This window comes from Morus notabilis, unplaced genomic scaffold (assembly GCF_000414095.1).
Source record: "Morus notabilis unplaced genomic scaffold, ASM41409v2 Scaffold276, whole genome shotgun sequence".
NCBI classification, from domain to species: domain Eukaryota; kingdom Viridiplantae; phylum Streptophyta; class Magnoliopsida; order Rosales; family Moraceae; genus Morus; species Morus notabilis.
In genome coordinates, this window is record NW_010361626.1 from 201,386 (window position 1) to 222,314 (window position 20,929).

The 20,929-nt window shown below is 34.1% G+C and overlaps 2 protein-coding genes across 2 annotated transcripts in view; both read right to left on the reverse strand.

The window, feature by feature from the left end:
• On the reverse strand, nt 1–3,403 carry LOC21408599. Its single transcript, XM_010100182.2, has 5 exons — nt 3,140–3,403; nt 2,555–2,695; nt 2,136–2,238; nt 1,180–1,357; nt 1–411 (listed from the first exon to the last, which is right to left on the reverse strand). Exons 1-5 carry the CDS (start codon nt 3,140–3,142, stop codon nt 357–359), a joined length of 480 nt encoding a protein of 159 aa, XP_010098484.2. The 5' UTR covers nt 3,143–3,403; the 3' UTR covers nt 1–356.
• The window catches only part of LOC21408600 (probable phospholipid-transporting ATPase 5), a 26,154-nt gene continuing 8,397 nt past the window's right edge, over nt 3,173–20,929 (reverse strand). Inside the window, exons 3-14 of the mRNA XM_024167039.1 lie at nt 11,220–11,635; nt 9,019–10,499; nt 8,804–8,914; nt 8,360–8,636; nt 8,190–8,278; nt 8,015–8,099; nt 7,652–7,861; nt 7,255–7,320; nt 6,695–6,793; nt 6,404–6,595; nt 5,530–6,165; nt 3,173–3,310 (exon numbers count right to left, since the gene is read on the reverse strand). Coding sequence (XP_024022807.1) covers nt 3,173–3,310; nt 5,530–6,165; nt 6,404–6,595; nt 6,695–6,793; nt 7,255–7,320; nt 7,652–7,861; nt 8,015–8,099; nt 8,190–8,278; nt 8,360–8,636; nt 8,804–8,914; nt 9,019–10,499; nt 11,220–11,635 — 3,800 coding nt within the window. The remainder of the gene's footprint in view (nt 3,311–5,529; nt 6,166–6,403; nt 6,596–6,694; nt 6,794–7,254; nt 7,321–7,651; nt 7,862–8,014; nt 8,100–8,189; nt 8,279–8,359; nt 8,637–8,803; nt 8,915–9,018; nt 10,500–11,219; nt 11,636–20,929) is intronic.

A 20,929-nucleotide genomic window follows, 5' to 3' on the forward strand; every position in this document is an offset into this window, starting at 1 on the left:
TAAAGATATGGTGTTAAGTAATAAACTTGTTTGGATCAGCATCAACTAAAAATGGAAAAGATAACGGTTAAAAATTCTTAAAAACTATGAGATAAAAGGTACGAACCTCTCATGTTGTATAACAATGTGATGATTTTTACAATGGTGAATGATGATGCGAAGAGCACATCTCAAAATTGATACACCGTTTCCCAATGGGGTATGGCCGGACAACAAAATAAATAAATAAATAAAAATGAACATCTCTGTGACGAGGGGGGCCTCGAGTAACATACCAAAAGCTCAGTCGAGTCCTCTAGCTTGGAGGCGACTTTACAAATTTGAGCTTCTTTTCAATTGCTACGCTTCATTAGTTTTCACTTCCGTTTCCTTCGTTTGCTCTGATTTCTCACAGCCTCATTTTTCAGTCCTCTGACATTAGGGAAGAGATACACAAGTAGTTGATAAGACAAATTAATTAACTACAAGCAAAACCGTAATATAAATTTCGAGACAAAATAGAAGTGCCTAAAACGGGTATCATATTTTTACATACCTAACTACAAACTGGAAAAAGGGTCTATATAACAAGAAGATGAAGAAGCATATCTCTCTCTCTCTCTCTCTCTCTCTCGCTCCGACTAACGGAATACTCTATGAACATGCTATTGAAACAGAAGCACGAGATTCTCATCTCACCAGTATATTATACATGAAGAACCCTGTCTCTAATGAAGGTCGCTGTGATTTGTCAAAGCATTGACTCAGCACGTGAAATGCATTCTAACCATTCTCTTTATTATCTATTCATTTTCATTTTTTTTTCCCAATCAATAATTCTTGTGCAGCCACATATGACCCACACTTAAATTCTCATTTTCCATATAAGGTTCCAATAGGAGGATATTATGCCCGCACGCGAAAGTATCTGTCTGCAAGACGTGGTGTTTCAACATAGTACGTGTTAGTGTCCAATGTCGAAGAGAAAAAAAAAATGTTCATGTTCAGTGTTCCAAAAATAAAATTTCAGTCCTAAGCATGACCAATAACTTTTTTGCTTGAAAGCTCCCATTGGCAACACACAACATCCCCCCCCAGGTTTGAACCTGGGACCTAAGCCAAAACAATAAGCATTGTCCTTTTATTTATTTATTTTCTCAAATAACTTTTCCCAACATAGACACACAGAGACCTGCTTACCTGTTTCTGCGTCTCTTTCTTGACCCTATACATTCTTTTATCTCCTCTTCGCTCAAAATATTTTCAACACTAGACTTTAATAGATTAGAATAATCTATAAATGCAGCCAACTCGGCCAAGTCTGGAACAAGTGACATGTCCTTGACTTTCTCTTTGAGATATTCCATTAGAATGAGCCCTGAACAAGTAGTCCACAAGAATATAAATTATAAAAGCAAGAAAACTTATAATACGCAAAAACATAAGTACTCAAATGAAACATGCAGAAGAAAAACAATTAAGTTGAAAATCAGTGGTTTTGATTAAAGGTAACAAAAACTCAGGCAAACAATTCAAAGGAGCAAATCAATATATTGTTTGGTTGCATGAAGTCAATCGTGAGTACTTGGATAATCTTACAATCCCTTGGTTGAGGGTGGAATGCCTTAGTTTTTCTGAGAAAAAGCTTTACACATAAGAGTTTGTTTGGTGGGAGGGAAAAGTGGAAGAAGGGAGGGGTGAGGGGATTAGTGAATGGATTTTGTACTAGTGATTGTTTAGTTAGAGATAAAAGAGGAGAAAAGCGATTGGGGAGGGATTTTAAATCCTTCAAGAACCCCAAATTTTTTCTCTCCTAATACAAAGAGATTATGGGAGAGAATCCAAGCACATTAAGAGAAAGATACTTCCTTTCCTCTTTATTTAACCTCATCTATGTTATACGTCTTTCTTTTCCTCTTACCAAACATGCCTTAATGTTGTTAAGCAGCAGAGTACAAAGAAAGACGAGTAAAGACTAAAAACAGACGGTTATGCAAAAATTCTGTTTAGCACAATGTCTGCCATAATAAGTTTTCCAACACAACGGAAACATTCCAAGGAAAAGATGGAAAATAGAAAATAGGCTTCTTCCTGTATACTAGAGCATGTGACTTAAAAAAGAAAATAGAAAAATAGAAGCATCCAGACAGACATACCAAGAGCCCGAAGCATCTTCAGGTTAAACTTGTGAGCTAGTTTATCATATCCAACTATTTTTGCACGTTGTACTACCAGCATTTTCAAACTAATTAGCATGTCCTGCAATTAAATTTTCGTAAATTTTAACATTTGTCTCATTGAAAAGCACATGTCATCCGTCAGGAAGTTGGTCCAGCCAATTACAAAATGAAATAAAGTAGTCTAATCTAATGAGACCTCTGGGATTTAAATGAAGTGCATCTTAATAAAAAAACCATAAAATAACATGAGATTGGTGCACAAAAGCACACGAAAATCAGTTTCCACTGAATTAATTAAAGGTCTCGTTCGGTTCACAGAAGTAGATATTACAAAAATAAAAGTCAGAAAAATTACGTTATAATGAAGCGCATCAACTAAGTTTGAAAGTACTTACAAGCTCGGATTCAGACAATGAACAAAGCCAAGTCACATCTTCAAGGCAATTGTTCCCCAATATCTCTTGCGCTTCATCACTTTCAGAGAACATGTTATTTTCTTTTGATCCCACTGCAATGTGTCTGAAATTTTCCGAATTCTGCCAATCCCGGAAATCAATGAAAATCGTGAAATGGGTTTCGTATACCGGACGTGGCAATTTTTTTGAATTGCTTTATTTTTCTACTAGAATCGTTAATTGGGTTCTCGCAAATACGAAGTTCAAACAATATCCAACTAATCACACAACCCAATTTCTAACGAATTTCCAATAGTGAAACTATTATCAACCTTTCCAAAAATAGTAAAATAATCAAGGAAAAAAAATCACAAATAACTAAACACACAAACCAATCAACATAAAATTTTCATCAATATATCAACCAAAAACCACAATAGCAATTTTCAACAATCAAACAAATTCCAAAGATATCAATCAAATACTGATAGGACTGATTATTATCTCCATCGTTCCCACTCCTCAACGTCTCAACAAAAAAAAAATCCCAAATTCAAACAAAAATTAAACAAACAGAAAACCAACCATGGAGGAGCTTGGTTTATGGCTTGAAATCGGCTAGGAAGGTAGGGTGGCTGCTTTCCTCTGCGACCGCGGAGGCTTGAGGGAGACGGGGATCTTGCGTCGATGCTGCAGAGGAGATATCGTCGGCGCTGCGGACAAGATTAGCGGCGACGGAAGAGAGAAGAGATACGGCTAACGAAAGAGCCAAGAGTGCAGGGAAAAGGGAGAATTCCACACTTTTTTTTATTTATTATTTTAAGGAAATTCGTCACTTTTTTAGGTAGGTCTGAAAGTTGTATGCGAAACGTGTTTCGGTCCTTTCGGATCCATATTCTCTGTTAAATTTTGGTGCTTTAATCAGTATTCAACCAATTAAATTATACTATATATCTCATAATAAAAAAAAATAATTAAAAGATATAAAAAAAATTAGTTAAAAGATAATTTATAACTTTACATAACGTGGTGTGATATGATAAGATAGACACTAATTAAGATATTAAAATTAAATAAAAGCGTTAGCCAAACTTAATTAACTCCAAATATATTATAGAGTCTAATTTTATTTTTATTATTCCTCTTTTTCACAATCACGTGTAATAGTTTTACGTTTGTTTTAGATAAGATATTTACTATTCTTTAACAGATTATTGCTCATTATTAATTGTTATATATTTCAACTGTGTGCTCTCTATTTAAAGAATTTTCAAAAGAAAAAAAATTAATAGATAATAAGAAGGTATATTAATTTTGGACATTTTATAGCTTTGGAACTTTTTCCACTTTTGATTCTATGCATGGTACTAGTAGTATAAATATTTCCTTCTGGGTCTCAATTAAAATTTTAACGTGTAGTTTGAGTTTTTGAGGAATTTAACAACCCGTTTATTTTGTTACTTCGAATTATAATTTAAATTTTTATTACAATATTTTTTCTAATAGACCTTGAATCGTTGGATCTTCGTCGGTCGATGAGAATGAGAAGAAGAGAGAAGAGAAGAAGCTTGAGAAAATGGTGAAAATGGAAAGAGAAAAAAGTGTGGCAAAGAGAAAATTTGTGAAGGGTATTTTAGACAATGTGACTTCGTGGCCCTCAATATGTTGCAATGTTAAAAATAAAAGTATAAAAAATGGTGTTAGTTGTGAGATAATTTCTCAAATCAGTGTTATTTTTGTAAATAATCCTTAATATGATCTATTTGCTGGGACTATAAAATTTTGTCGAGAAAATCTCATTAATATTTTCTTAAGAATTTATATAGTTTGCATGGGGACCCAATGAACCTATAAGTAATCAAAATATGCTCACAAAGTTGATTATTCATTAACATAATAGTCACAAAATCACATGAATTGCAAATATGTGTAATTATGAGGTAATTTATGTGTTATGAGGTAATTCATATTCTAAATCTTGATTAAGCTCAAAATTTAGTATCATAAATTTTCTCGCTCATATCACGTTTGGGATGCTTCCTTTCAAGTTTCACATCATTCATCAATTTGGATATTTTCTAATACTTTATTAAGTCTAGGGGTTAATTTGCCTAATTAAAGTTTATGGCGGCAACTTGCCAATTCAGTCAAAGTAAAGGGCAAAAGCACCAAAATGCTTACAAATTAGTAGGGTCAGGTTGTTTTCACTGATGTAAACTTATGATTTGATTTTATTCTCTCACAACAAATTTAAATAACAAATATTCCTATTAATGGTTCTCTCACAAAATTCAAATTCAGAATCAAAATCACTAATTTAAACGCGTAAACCAAAGAGACATTAAGAGACTAGCTAACTAGGACACCGGATTATGGAGAGCGGGTTGTACTCGCCTTGTGTTGAGTTGATGTTATGGGGCAGGCCAAGTTTGGTTGGTGGGTTTGTTTATAGAGAAAAGTACATGGGTTGTAATTATTTATAGAGACTTATTATTTATGTCATTCTAAATAATTAATTGTCATTATGGCTTTTTATTTTTTTCATTAAATTAATGGAAATCGTTTACTTTGACGTAAATAATATTTTTTACTATTTTGGGTGAGATATGTGGTTTTCCCCACTTTTTTATTATCCTTTTAGGTCAAGGGCTTAAGTAACGTCTCGGCAGAATAAAATGTGTTTCACACCGATCATCTATACTCACGTGATGAAGATGCATCTACCAAAAATTTAAAGTGCATGAATGTTACTGAGGTAGATTTCCCAAAAATTAAATTTTGAACGAAAAGACACAAAATGAAGTTAAAAGAATAATGGAGCTATCTAATTAGCTCTTGTATTGAATAAATACCAACATTAAAAAGGAAACAGACTACTAAATTGGAAGCTAACTTCTTAGCTCAAATGAACTGATAGTCACATCATATTTTTTTTTTTTAAACAACGGGCTGATTGCCATTGTTCTACATATTACTTCTTTCTTGTGTTGCAAGTTCCCTTTCAGATCCCTCAGTCTAGCTTCAACTCTCGCGGAAAACCCGATCTGGGCCGTCTTCTTCGAGTTGTTCTGCTCTCTCTGCCACATTTTATCATCATCAACGTCCTTCCCACAGTACTTGATCTCTTGGATCACATGATCATCCATGGGAAAGAACAACCTTTGGATGGCGATATGGATGAAGTAAGGAAGAAGAGAGACAACCATAGCAAGGAATGTGACCGTCCAATACATTGGTGAAGTGCCTAGAGACTCCACCAACAGGTGGAATCCTCCTTCTGAATAAGCAGGAGACAATGCGCCATAGACAAACAAGAAGATGTACCAAAGGAAAATGCTGCCCCATATGAATAGGTGTTGGATCCAAGTGAAGTGGTTAATGATGAGTGAGATTTGGCAGTTTACTGTCCATATTATGCAGGTGTATGTCATGGCACCTAGGTGCGTGAGGTCCGCGACAGCTCCGTCCTTTCGGAAGGAGTTTGGAGAGAGGATGTAGATGTTTGAGAGAAAGATTACGAGAGAAGAAACCACGCCGTTCAGTATCCAACCGATGATTCGGCTCCAAGTAAAATGTGTGTTTCTTTGTCCTTGTTGATAAAGAGCTGGAAACTGTTGGATTTAAAGAAAGATGTAGAAAATGCATTAGAAGCCTTGTACGTTGTGGCGCTGTTATAAATAAAATAAAACAATTTGCCCATAAAAGTATTAGCTAGTTTTGTTAATAAGGTCTCTTAGTGTCACAACCAAGACTTCACTAGAAGAGAGAGAAATATATTTTCTTGTGTGTACTTGATTAATGTTCAATCTTTTTTTTTTTTCTTTTTTTTTTTTTGTGGATCTTTCTTACCTGGAGGCAAACTTCTGATGAAACATCTTGCTCAAGGACTCCCAATGATATAACTGGTAAGGAAGTCAAGATTACATTGAAAAGTGTCATGTACCAGTCATCATATAAGACCTCCCCAGAGAAACTTGTGTACAATTCATAGTAGAAGAGAGTGAGGCCAAATGCAATGTTCTTGTACACAAAGTACAGAATCTACAATAGCAGAGGAAGAAGGTTAGTCTTTATTAGAAATTCCAAGCTACAAAATGGACATGTATTGCTTATTAGATACAGTACAAGTCAGAAACTCACCATCTTGGAAATTCTCTTGTAACACCAATGTCCATGAACTATGAGTAATCTCCCTAAAAATCGGAACTGGGGTAATGAGAAGTCGCTAGCCATGACCGCCTGAAAGTGGTGTTTCATGCAAAAATATTATCTGTGTTTGAAGGTATGTCTCTGTCTTTATTTCATTTCATTGTTCAAGAAAAATGTTTGTTCTACTGTTTTTTTGGTACAACAGAAAATGAAAAATTCATTTACCGTCCATGGTAGAATATAATCCAGCTTTAACAATAAGATAACTCAAGCTGAACAAAAAGAAAATGCCAAAAAGCTAATTCTGGGTTTTAGAAGCCTGCTAGAATAGCAATGTATGAGAGTGATTTTTTTGTCTAAGTTTCTTCACCCTTATCCCTATGCAATATGGGACCTTACTAAACATGAGGAGTTGTATCAAGCCTAAAACAAACTACAATGAGATCAAGAAGGTTGACTAAAAATCAATCATAAGTGAAGTCTTAAGTTACCTGCATTCCTTCCATTCCACTAATCCCAACTCCAATATCAGCTTCTTGAATCATGCCAACATCATTCGCTCCATCCCCGATTGCTAGGATTGTCTTACCAGTAAATTCCTTTACCAATCGAGTGATCTGTAATTTCGACATTTATTCAGGTGAATCAATATTGGAAAAGGAATTAATGAATATGTTTATGGCTAAGCGGAACAAAATTGGTCACTAATAAGACACCTCAGTTCGGAAGAACTAACAATTTTAGAAATTACTTTACATAATGCATAAAGTCAGGAATTTTTATGCCACTAAATAAAAAAAAAAAAAAAAAAAAAAAAAAAAAAACACTGGGGGCAAGAAGCTTAACTGCAGTCAGATATAATTGCAGTATACTAACTTAGATCTCGTATTAAATCTGATAAGATTACCCGTATTGGCAGTAGTAGTAAAAGGAAGGCTATGGACATACCAAAGCCTTTTGTTTCGGAGAAACCCGGCAGCATATGACAGAGGCACACTTAACAGCCAGAGGCAAGAAATGATCCTTCACATCACATCTCAAGGCAATTTCAAGGGCTTTTCCATCAACCACCAAAGCCAAGGGTGAATGTTGGTTGCTTTCTTTAGACATGATTCTGTAGAAACCATCAAGTTGGTTTATAATGTCTTCTTTCATTACCTGAAAACTAGAAAGACAAGAGCTGTAATTACCACTCAAAAATCATTAAGCCCTCCTGGAACAAAGGGAAAATAGACAATGAATATTCTAAATTTATACATATGTAGACATAATATGCGTGTGTATAGATAGATATTTGAAGTGTATTTTCACCTTCAGCTGATCATATGTTTCGGCTTCCTTGCCTAAACTGAGATGGAGTTGTTTCATGTCCTGCCTAAGTAAGCTGCAAGCATACCTGCCAAAATGAGAGGTTTAAGAAAACAAGAAAAATGAAGAACTTGATAGCTCTTGTTTCTCTTTTCTTGAGTAAGATAGAAAGCCTTACCCAATATTTATCGCGGTTTCTTTCTTGTCCCCAGTTAGTAACCATATTTTCATCCCTGCCTGAGCTAGTTTATCTATACATTCTGGAACCTGAAATTAGTTTCAAGGTTATCTTATACTTGCTTGTCTCCTAATTAACATTACAAGAAAAAAGGGAAAGAAAGGAATTACCCCTTTTTGTAACTTGTCTTCAACAGCAACTACCCCTAATAAAATTAAATCCTTCTCAATCATTTCAGATGCTTTTTCTAGTAGCTCTTCTCTTTCAGGACCGATTGTTGTCTTTGCTTGCGTAAATATTTTGTTCCAACTTTTATACTCAGAATCATCGAGTAAGCGATAAGCAAACGCTAAAGTGCGGAGGCCATCCTCGGCATAACTTGAAAGGTGTCTGGTTGTTGCTTCTTGATATGTCCTACCATTATCTGCTAGCCTATTAAAGATAATGCTGAAAACCAAAATTTATGTGATCTACCAAAAAAAAAAGGATGACAAGAAGCTTTTATAATCAAGAATAGAACATATTAAGTAAAAAACTGAAGATAAATTTTACACAAGGTTAAAAAAAAAAAAAAAAAAGTCTAACAAGAAATTGTTGGTATGTCAATGACATACCTATCTGCACCTTTGCATAGGAGAAAGATTTGACCATCTTCATTGCATACTATAACCGACATTCTCTTCCTGGAGCTACAGAACTCTAACAAATTTAGGAGCTTGTATTGCCTGAAATGAAACTTCCATTTAATATTTAAGGCTTTGCAATGCACAAAAACTATTGGAGAAAAAGAAAACTAGCATGCAAATATTTATTACCGAGTTATCATTACCTCTTCACCACCTTTCCAGAGTAAGGATCCACCTCCTTCAGAAACATTGTGGATTGAGTTCTTCCGTAAAATTGGAGCCCGAATTCCTGCGCAGCAATAAGGAAAGCAACTTCTTCAGGTGACTCCGCCTCATACTTGAGCATGTCAACTTTGTCATCCTCAACGGGTATGCCTGTGTGACAAAGAGCCATGACTCTAAAGAACATTGTTACATCGAACAAGTTGGAAGCATGGATCCACTTTTTGTTCATAATTCTATCATCCCAAAAGTTGAAACCCTTGATGTTAGATACTAATTTACACGCAGAAGAAATTTCTGAGTTTTCGTTGCTGCTCGGATTCTGCACACCCTTTTTGGTACCTAGAACTGCCATTTGGGTGCCAATATCAGCCATTGACGACTCAAATCCTTGAAGACTCTGGCTTCTTGTGTCCAAATCATCCGTGCAAAATTGAAATGCCTCAATGTCAACAATATTCATTATCTTGGATGCTTCAAGATCAACTTTATTAATATCACCCCCATATGAGATCCCAGCAATTGAGCATTTCCTGAACTCCATCTGGTTACATGTCAAAGTCCCTGTCTTATCCGAAAGGATCATTTCCACCTGACCGAGTTCTTCGTTCAAATTCGATGTTCGAGCTCTGACCGACTTGCACGAAACGTCATCATACATCTGTGTGTCCTTGTTGATTAGCAGGGCTTGTAAAACTTTGACGACTTCAATCGACACATAAAGAGAAATGGGGATCAAATAGCCATACAAAATAATTGCCCTCAAGAATTGGAGTAAACCAGATACCAGTACACTTGATGGATTGAAGAGTAAATCATCATTATCATCATTATTATCATCCTCCAAACGAAGGTACCACCCATTAACCATCCTTGTCTTAAGAAAAACAGAGAATCCGGTTGCTGTGAGTAATGAAATCAAAACCAGCATTGAAAAGAGAAGATAAATGACATGATCCATCTTTCTTTCAATTCGGCTTCTCTTAGATGGTACCATAGTGGAATTCCTGACTGCTTTGGCGTCTTTCCCAGTAAAGATGACAACCCCATAAATGTATTCCGTGTTTCGAAGCTTCGAATCTCTTAGGAGAAGTTGAACAGGACACAAGGGAAATGACTTATTCCTCAACTCCAAATTCCCAACAAAAGTGTAGAGTTGCGGATTAGGATCCTCGCAACGAATTATGGCTTTGAAATCACCGATTTCTTCATCTTTGTCCAAGTTGAGTGTTTCTTCTAAGCATCTTTTTACTTTGAGATTTGTTTCTCCATCAAGATTCATGGTCTCTATGTAACAAATGCCATCTTCATAGCTGGAAGATAGCAAGAGAATGTCACAAGGGAAATATTCATCTTTGGTAACTTTAACAACGTCTCCGACACAGACTTCTTTCCATGCTTTGCTCACAAATATACCTCCTCCTATATGAACTTGTACAAGTCTTGAGTTTACGTTCAAATCCTGCAAAAATAGAAATACAAATCTTCATAGATTAGAATTTCTCTTTATAACTACAAAAACATATATTGGTTACTAGAACTATAGCAGGTGAATGTTATGTTAAGTAACTCTTGATATGAATTTGCCATAACATTAATTCTTGGAAAGCTCCTAAATTGTATTTAATTTTGTTACTCATTTTCAGTTTCATTTTTGTAATTTAGATTCTAAAAATTATTATACTAATACTTAAGATGATTTTTATAGAGATTATTGTATAGTTGCTTTTTGTTTGTAATTACAATAGATTGTCCAAAAAAAAAAAAAAAAAAGGATTTGACAGTTTGGTCTTTTTATTCATTGAAGCACTTCAGTCCTTAAAATATCTTGGCTGTTGATTCTTTAAATTTAGGATTCAATTGAGCTAGAGATAATATCATAATTAGATTAATATTATATTTTCACTTAAGTTACTGTTGATCATGGCACTACTCCTAGCTAATATAAAATACATGAAATTAAAACACATGTACGTTGTAAAAAAATTTTAATTGCAGTACAAGGAATTTCCATTTCTCAACTGGTAAGAACTCAAACCAATCATAAAATGTCCTTCATCAAGCTAGGTAGTCAATATAAAATGAAAATCAAAATGTTGCAATAATTACATTATTTTAAAATTAATTAAGCTCGTTTCCTTGATCCTAAATTAACACATATTAATAGTAGATAATTAGCTACCTGCAAAAACCTGTGCCAATCCTCCACAGCCTCTTTAAGCATACTAATCCCAACAACAAACACCAATGGAGCAATCAAGCTCACCGAATCAAACGCAGTAATAGGCGAGAACGAAAGCAGTGCGGCCAAGAGAAAGTAGAGATTTGCTACTCTCCGGAACTGCTCAAAAAGTGCCTTGGGAAGAAAACTCACCACACTGTACTTAGCCGTTGAGACATAGTTCTTTGCATACTTGTAAGGCTTTGCCTTGTGCATGTGAGGTTCATTGCAGAAAACCAGCCGAGAAAACCCCGGTTGGCCGAAGACTACCGAGCTCAAGTCCTCGTTGACCATGGCGCCGCATGGTTTCATGCATGAAAATGAGTAGAGTTTGCTCCATTTTAGCTTCTTCTTCCTTGACACAGAAGGAGAAAACCCTGCCATTTTCATCAGTCATGACGAAACCTCTGAGCAACTAGAAGAGAAATCTAGCTAGCTACTTGATCATGTATATATAAACATATATAAAAAAATATCGTTGTAAACGTATTGTTGGTTTATCCAGAAAAAAAGAGCCAAAAAATGTTATTTAGTCACAAAGTTCTTGAGATTGTCTTTTCTGCTGTCTGATTGATCTAATCCGGCAGCCAAAACCTGCTTTAACATTATATTAATTAATTTTACTTGTATTTTTTTATTTTTTATTTATTTGCATAGCGGAGAAGAGAAATTTCCGATGCACAGATTTTGGAATTTCTTGGATCAAGCAGCAGGCCTGAATCAGCTTGCCGTACTTGACGACGAGTAAACAACATGATAGCCTCCTCGTATGCATATATATATATATATATATATATATATGAGATTCTCTGGTACACATGGCATAGCAGTAGGTTAAGTTATTTTAACTGTTAGATTTACATATATTTTTTTTTTACTTTTACGTGTTTTTATACAAATTCGTCAGACAAAAAACCTAACCTTAGGGCTGTTCATGGGTTGGGTTGGTGCGGGGTAAGACTTTTTTTCCCCGCCCCAAAGGGTGCGGGTTGCACATATTTGGCCCCAACGATGTTAGAAAAATTTCACAACCCAACGATGTTCGGGTTGGGTTGGGGCGGTGCGGGGTGGGTTGGGTGGTCGGTTTCAACATTCAAAAAATCAAAGACTTAAAGTTCAATATAATATTCAAACTTCATTATTAAATAGAAATAGCAACTATCCTTATCAGTCCGGCGAGAGAGCACCGGAGAAAGTGGGCAAGACGGCAGCCGAGAGGACTGAGCAATGAGGAGAGAGTTATGAGGGGGTTCACGGGAGGGGAAGAAGAGGGAAAACTGAAAAGGAAGAGGCAAGAAGAGGGGGTTCACGGGAGGGGAGACCGAGAATGAGATTGTGAACCCTAATGTTAGTGAGCCTAGGGTAGAACTTAGGCAGTTTGGCTTGGGCCAAAAGCTTGGGGGTATGTTGTGCGGGTTGGGTTGGGGATTGCGGGTTGTTATGGGCCCAACCCGTAATCCGCCCCAAACACTTCGGGCCAGAGGTATAATGAGCCGCAAATTTAAAAATAATGCTGCGGGTTACTTTTTTCGGCTTGGGTTGGGGCGGGGTGGGTTGGGTTTACAGGTTGTTCGGGTTTATGAACCGCCCTACCTAACCTACTAGTATATTAACGTACCAAAAAAAGTTTATATATATATTATTCTGTAAAATGGCTCAATTGTACTGATTAATATTGATTTTTTAATATTATTTTTATACTAGTTGAAACCATGGAGCTACATGTGAATATTGTATTGGTTAGTGCAAGCTGCAAAATAGCCAATATCCTTCATAATTTGCTTAGTATTACATAAAAAATATCAAGAGATATATGTAAAAATATCAAGAATTGAATTATAATTGACATATGTTCTTTCTTTTATAGAATTCTAATTATTTATTGAGATAGCTAGTAACCCTAAAACAGTAACAACACAAGAATCAAACACAAGACATTAGAAATGTAACACCCACAACAAGAAATAACATGTCAACTATGTGGCTGAGCTCCATGCAAAAGAAAAGTAAAAGAAGATTATTAAAAGTTTTACATAAGCTATGAGAATATAAAATAAAAGAATAAATTTTTAACATAAAAGAAGATTATTAAAATTCATATTTTATACTTTAGAAGTAAAAAAAAAAAAAAATTTAGTAGGCAATTAAAAAAATATATTTATAAAGACCACATTTTACAAAATGATACTTAAGAATGTTGTAAGAAAGATATTTTAATATTTTGAGAAAATTATTTAATAAGGATAAAAAGGATAAAAAGATATTTTCATCATACGCAATTAAGAATACAAGATTTTTGAGGCAAAAGGAAAAGTTAGAGAAAGAGAGAAAACGGCGAATGGAGAAAGAAAAAAAGAAAAAGAATGGAGATGAAGAAGAAAGAAGGGAAAAAATCAACAACAACAAAAAAAAAAGTCACGAAAACATTTTAAAAAATTGAAAGAGAGAGGGCACAAGGTGAAGACAAAATAATTGAACCAAAAGTTTGAATAATCATTTGTGAGATGATGAATAGTAAATGCATTGAACTTTCTATATATGTTATAGATTGTTTTATTGTTTATCAACAATATAGGTTGATTAACAAGGATCGATAATTAAGTGCGAATCAGTGCATATATTTTTACATGTTGCATACACTGAAAGATGTTTGTGATGTAGAGGAATATTGTTGGAAGTTGAATTTGTCTATGGTATTAGGGGAGAAAGAAAATTTGTTCTGCATAACCCCGTTTGATATAGTATTAGGGGAGAATGAAAAGAAAAAAAAGTAAGAAAAATTTGCTGAAATTACTTTTAAAGTGCATGGTCTGAATTTTTACTCCATTATTTAAATTAATACTATTTTAACTAATATAATTATTTGATTAAAAAAGATAGCGTAAGTGATAAAAATTCAGATCCATATACTATAAGGGATATTTGTCTCATTTTTCCTTTTAAAATAATAGATTTATAGTAAATAATTGAAGTAAATAGTAGATTTTAAAACTATGTGAAGTAAATAATAGTAAATTAAAAATTTACATAGTAAAATTTTTTTACTAATCATAAATAAAAAATTTACAATTATTTACTTTAAATATTTAAAAATATGTTATTTACTTAATTTAGTTTCATGTATGTCTTTTCCTTCAAAAAAAAAAAAAAGTTATTTACTATAATTTTTATGGTATCTAGATTTGAGCTAGCTTTCAGGCTTGACTTCTACCCAAGCCCATTTATAAAATATCATTAATTTTCATGACACGTGATACAAGAATAAACTAGCTATAGAGAATCATGCAAAAATTAATGCCTCTAGAGTTGAGATTATTCAAGATTAATGTTATATATGTTTGCTAGGGAAGAAAGAAAAGAAAGTATGAAAGATTTTTATTTTTCTTTATATTGTTTAATATTATGATAGAAAAGAGAGAACCAATTAACATTCTCTCGTTGTTTGGTATTGCAAATGAAATTAGAAGGAAATAAATCTTTTCTTTCTTTTTTTTTTTTTTTTGTGCGAAATCACCATTTCACTTGTCTTTGTTCTTAAATTTCTGAGATATATTTTGGTAACAGATATAGAATTTTGATAATTTTAGTAGAATAATCCTTTTTTTAGAGTTCTCTTTTTACCTTCTCCTGGGGAAAGAGATTGAAGAAATTAGGGGAAAAAATCAGAAATACCTAGGGCTGTTCATGGGTTGGGTTGGTGCGGGGTAAGACTTTTTCTTCCCCCGTCCCAAAAGGTGCGGGTTGCACATATTTGGCCCTAACGATGTTAGAAAAATTTCACAATCCAATGATGTTTAGGTTGGGTTGGGGAGGTGCGGGGTGGGTTGGGTGGTCGGTTTCAACATTCAAAGAATCAAATACTCAAAGTTTAATATAACATTCAAATTTCATCATCAAATAGAAATAATAACTCCAACATTCAAACATATAGAAATTCAAAGTTCAATCCAACATCAAACATGAAGCAAAGTAGTCCATCCAACATCAAACATAAATTAGTCTACACTCATAAATTTGTCTTAACATAAAGCAAACATAGAGACTTAATTCAAACATGAAGAAACTAGAGAGTAGAAATGAGTTGCATGCCTAGGGTTAGATATTAGAGTAGGCAAGTTAGAGCGCGGGTTGGGTTGGAGTGTGTGGGCCATTATAGGCCTAACCTATACCCTGTCCCAAAATTTCGGGCTAGACATTAAATGAGCCGAAATAAAAAATTTAATACTAGAAATTACATTTTTCGAGTTGGGTTGGAGTGGGGTGGGTTAGGCCTGCTGGTTTTGCGGGTTTATGAACAGCCCTAGAAATACTACTTAAAATGATACAAAAATATTATTTATGTTAATTTATTAAAAAATAAATTATTATCATTCATTATTATTAACTCGAATTAGCCCCGTTCATTTCGCCGATTCGAGTTTAGAATTCGAGTTTTGCTACAGTAAAAAGCTCTCAGAAACAGTCACATCTAACTTTTTTGCTACAGTAAAAAGCTCTCACACAAAATCACATCTCAACTCGAATTATAAACTCGAAACATCGCTAAGTTATTGAGTTGTTGTAGTCAAAATTGTAACACATCACTAAGTTATTGGGTTGCTATGGTGTCTGTATGCGGATTTGACAACCTTTTTTTAACTAATTTTAAGACATGAGTTTTACCCAAAATTATTGATCAACTACCATTGTAATTCTTCATAGCACTAGGTACAAGAATAAAGTAGGTTTAGATAATCATGCAAAAATTATTGCAACCTATAGTCTAAATAATTCAAGATTAATGCTATATATGTTAGCAAGGGAAGAAAGAAAAGAAAAATGATGAAAAGAAGTGACAAAAAGAAGGTTTTTTATTTTTCCTTTGCATTGTTTAATATAATGATAGAAAAAAGATAACTAATTGACCTTCTCTTGTTGTTTGGTATTGCAAATGAAATTAAAAGGAAAGAATTGGTATTTTTTGCGAAATCATCATTTCACTCATCTTTATTCTTACTTTCTTAAGATTTTGGTAATAGATGGGGATATTTTGATAATTTTTCTGCCATAATCCTTCTGTCAGAGTTCTCTCTTTGCCTTTCCTCTTGAGAGAGAGAAAAAATTATGGATCCAATAAAGATTTTAATCTCCTTAATTTTTCCTCCCAAGAATCTTGCCAAATAAATTAGTGTATGTTTGGTATATGGGTTCGTTATAGTGCAAATCTATAGTTTGGTCTAGCTATATTGTTTTTTCCTCACAAAAATTTGAATTTCAAAAGTCATAATTAAAAGGGAGAATGTAGTAAATAGCATATTTATAAAACTAAATGAAGTAAATAACATATTTTAAAACTATTTTAAGTAAATAGCAATATACGTGGTAAATGATTCATTTACCACATAAATGGGTCATTTACGACTAGTGAAAATATTTTTCACATAAATTTTATTTTTACGACTGGTAAAAAGATTTTTTTTCCATATAAATAAAGATTTTTTAAAATCTTTTACAATGTAAGTTATTTTTAATAGTCGTAAATGATTCATTTACCACGTAAACTGCTATTTACCTTAAATAATTTTAAAATCTGCTATTTATTTAATATAGTTTTAAAAATATGCTATTGAATACAAATTCCCTAATTAAGAATCCGGATTTAAACTCATACACCAAACAGGCCCTTACCTCTTCAATTTCGACTATAAAATCTCTCTACCTTCTTCCTCTTTGATAGGGGGTTCACAGATCCCAATCCGCGGATTGAAGGCCAATCTGCAATATGATCCAGAACTGCGGATTGGAAGAATTCTAATCCATGTCAAATCCAAAACCTTTTCGGATTGGACTCACGGATTCACAGATTCTGACCTTTAAAAATATAAATTAATAAACATCCATACAAAATAAACACAACATAAAATATTAATACACATCTAAATTGTTACTTCAAGCAAAAAAAAAAAAAGGGTCTAGATTACCAATTAACAATAACAAAATAGATTCAGTGAAACTCAAAATGAAATCTTCATCGTTACTTTAAAGTAATTCAACATCTACAAATACTTGAGTTTTCTACAAAAGTAACAAAACATACATGAGTTTCCAACATACACAGAATAAGTTTCCAAACAAAGATATGCATAAGTGCTTTTAAGTATATACAAGATTTAAAAAAAATAAAAAATTAAACTTATAAAATTTATATATATAATTATATATATGTATATATATGGTTTCAGATTCGTGGATTTCACAAATTGAAAAGTGCTCAATCTGCAATCTGATCAAAAACTTTCGGATTGAAAAATCTCAATCCGTGTCCGATCCAAAACCACTTTCAATCCGATCTAAAATTTCAGATTAGATTGGATTTCGCGGATCAATCAGATTCACGAATTCTGTAAACACCCATACTATGTGGTTTCCTCCCATTTTCCATCGTTACCAAACACTACGTAAAACGTATATTAGATATTCACATTTCATGCATCATTGTTATGGTAGACTCATTAATAAAATAACTGGTACACTTTGTAAGATTAAAATAAGAGGATCCATTTAATTCAGATCATATGGTCTCTAGATTTGAGTTTGCATAGAAGACAACAAGGTGAGTGAAGTCAAAGAGCTCATTACTAGTGCTGGAATTTTGGACGGGCCGCCCGCGACCGCCTGAAAATACTGAGTTTTTGCCTGAAGTCCGACCCGACCCGACATGACTGAAAATTTCAGGACTCCCGCTCGAACCCGAGAAGGCCCGTGAACGGGCTGCATGCCTGTATTTGGTTTCCCGAGCCCGGCCGGACAGCCCGAGCCCGCCTAAAATGCCTGAATTTTTTTTTATATTTTTTAATTTTTATAATTATTAAGTTATTTTGTGTTAAAATTATATAAAAACTAAAATCAACATTCAACATACATTATTAACACAATTTAATAAACTAATTTTGTATATTAATATTTAAATTCATAATTCATGATTGCCTCGTTAAAAACCTTACCAAGAAAAATCCAATTGGGATAAAAACTTGGTAAGGAAAAGATAATGCAATCATTTTGTGACGAATTAAAAATTTTACAAACTTACAAAGTTATACAATTACAATGTCAAAAGTAAATACATATTTACAAATTACAAATTTACAATTTAATTTGAAGCTGAAGGATCGTCTTCAAAATTAAATGTTAATATATTAAAGTCATCGATCCATTCTTGACTTGCCGGTGAAATTGTATCCTGTAGACGTTGATCGGCACGATCCCAATCCTTAATGCAGACTAAGGCTTCAACAATGTCCATTCGCAATGCATTCCGGTGTTCCTCAAGTATTCATCCTATTGGACTGAAGGCATGTTCGGATGAAACAGTAGAGACTGGGATCGAAAATATATCCAATGTCAACCGAGTTAGGATTGGCCAAGTTAATGTTCGTGCCCTCCATCACTGAACTAAGTCAAACGATTCTCTAGTACCATCGACTACTAAGCTTTCATTGAGGTACGCCATAAGCTCGTTGAAGTTGCCGCCACTGCCACCTGTTGATGAAGATCTCTTTCCAGCTTCTGTTTGAGTTGTCTTCTTCTTCTTCTTCATCCTAAAAACATTTAAGAATGAATGCGGGTTTTCATCTTGTTGTTGCAGTTCCTGTAGTATAAAGTTTGTGCTTCTAAACCTATTCTCATATTTACTATAGATCGAATATATTTTTGCCTTTATTATTGGAAATTGGTTCGAACAATTGATGCCTAAAAATTCACCTAAGTTTTCTAAACCACTTTCTAAACCGTCTAATTTTAATATAGGATTAAAAATAGTACCTAAACCATACAACAAAGGCAACTTAGACCAACATTTTTTAAATTTCTTTTCCATAGAATGGATAGGAACTCCTAAGATTGGGTCATCCCTATATTCACTAAATAAAATACTAATTCTTAAAAGTTCACCTAAAGCTAAAGGTGATGTTGGGTAATATATTCCACGAAGTTTTAAAGTAACTTCATGAAACCTACCTAAAAATTGATACAAAACTTCAGCAATTCAGCTGAAGGGGTTCTGTAGCTCTTACTCCTTTTGTTGTAAAAGGCCTCTTGGTCATTTTATCTTCCAAACAAGATTCACAGACCGGGAGCTCGCCAACTGTTAGCTCGTGCAAAGGACCATCCTTTACCAATCTTTCAATCCTATTTAGGTTAATATGACAAAGTCTAAAATGCTACAGATATGTGTTATTTTCGTGAGAAATCTTTTGCTTTTTATTCTTAGGTTCGGCAACTCTGAACATTTCAGTATTAAGCAGTGAGTTAGGTATTGGTTTTATACAGTATAAACCATCATCCAGACGTCCAGAACAAATATTTAAACCATTTCGAGAAATATGAACAAACTCATTATCAAAATAAACTTTAAATAATTGTTCAAATAACTTAGCCACAGAAATCAAATTTCTACGAATGTCTGGAATAAAATAAACATTGTTCAAAACTAAAAATTTATTTTCCCTAAAACGAAGTCTAACTTCTCCCACTGCTTTTGCCGAAACTCTCGCGCTATTACCCACTTTCATCGTGTAGTCCCCATCAGCTAACTCGGTGTAAGAATTAAGACTCTGCAAAGAAAAACAAACATGATTAGTTGCTCCCGAATCAATTATCCAGGCTGAGGTATCACCTTCTACTAAACATGTTTCAAGGACTAGTAAATCTAATTTACCTTGTTCCTTTTTCTTTTTCAGTTCCTCGAGATACTTGTTTTAGGAAAACACTTTCCTTTGGGTTTCTGGATGGGGCCTTTAGCCTTCTTGGGTTTCTTGTTCTTTCCTTTCTTCGCTTTCCCTTGGTTCTGGTTCTTTCTTTTATTTTTACCAGAACTACCTACAACTACAACATTTGCTTCTCCTCCCCTTCGCTTGTTGGTGGATTCGAAGTTTTGCAGGTCATTCATGAGTTCAGTGAGATTGGACTTTTTCTTGTTCATAACAAAGTTGTTCACGAACTCGTAAAAATCAGGGGATAGGCTTTCTAAGATGATGCCAACTTGGGTGGCTTCATCGATCCTGGCACCATTGAGCTCCGCATCATGGAGGTGATCAATCATGTTCAAAACATGTGCCTTGACTGAAGAACCTTTCTTCATCTCGTCGTTCATGAAAGCCCTTACAGCATCCAAACAAGCCTTCTCAGAGGGAGCGCCAAACATGGCTTCTAGAGACTCTATTATCTCATAAGCAGTCTCCATCTCCTCATGCTTCTTGCGAAGCACATCGCTCATACTGGCCAGCATAAAGCACTTTACTTTGTTGTTGGCCTTGATCCAGCGATCATAAGCCTCCCTTGCAGTTTTGGTTGCATTAGCCGCGGGTTCAGGAGGACATTCCTCCACTAGGACAAACTTGTAGTCTTCGCACACCAATAGTATGTTCATGTTACTTTTCCACTTAGCATAATTATCACCGTCCAGTTTTTTCAGTCGCAAGTAGTGTGATAATAGGATTTGATATGTTGCTGGAAATAAATAGAATATTCATCTAATCAATTTATGTGCATGAATATCAAGACATGTTAATTTTGGCACAATTAAATATGATGCATGATGCACATGAAAAATACATAAATCATGTTTTAATTTAGGTGCCAACGATAATCTAATTTTCCACATACAAAGTGTACCTTTGGGTAGTCAAGTTATA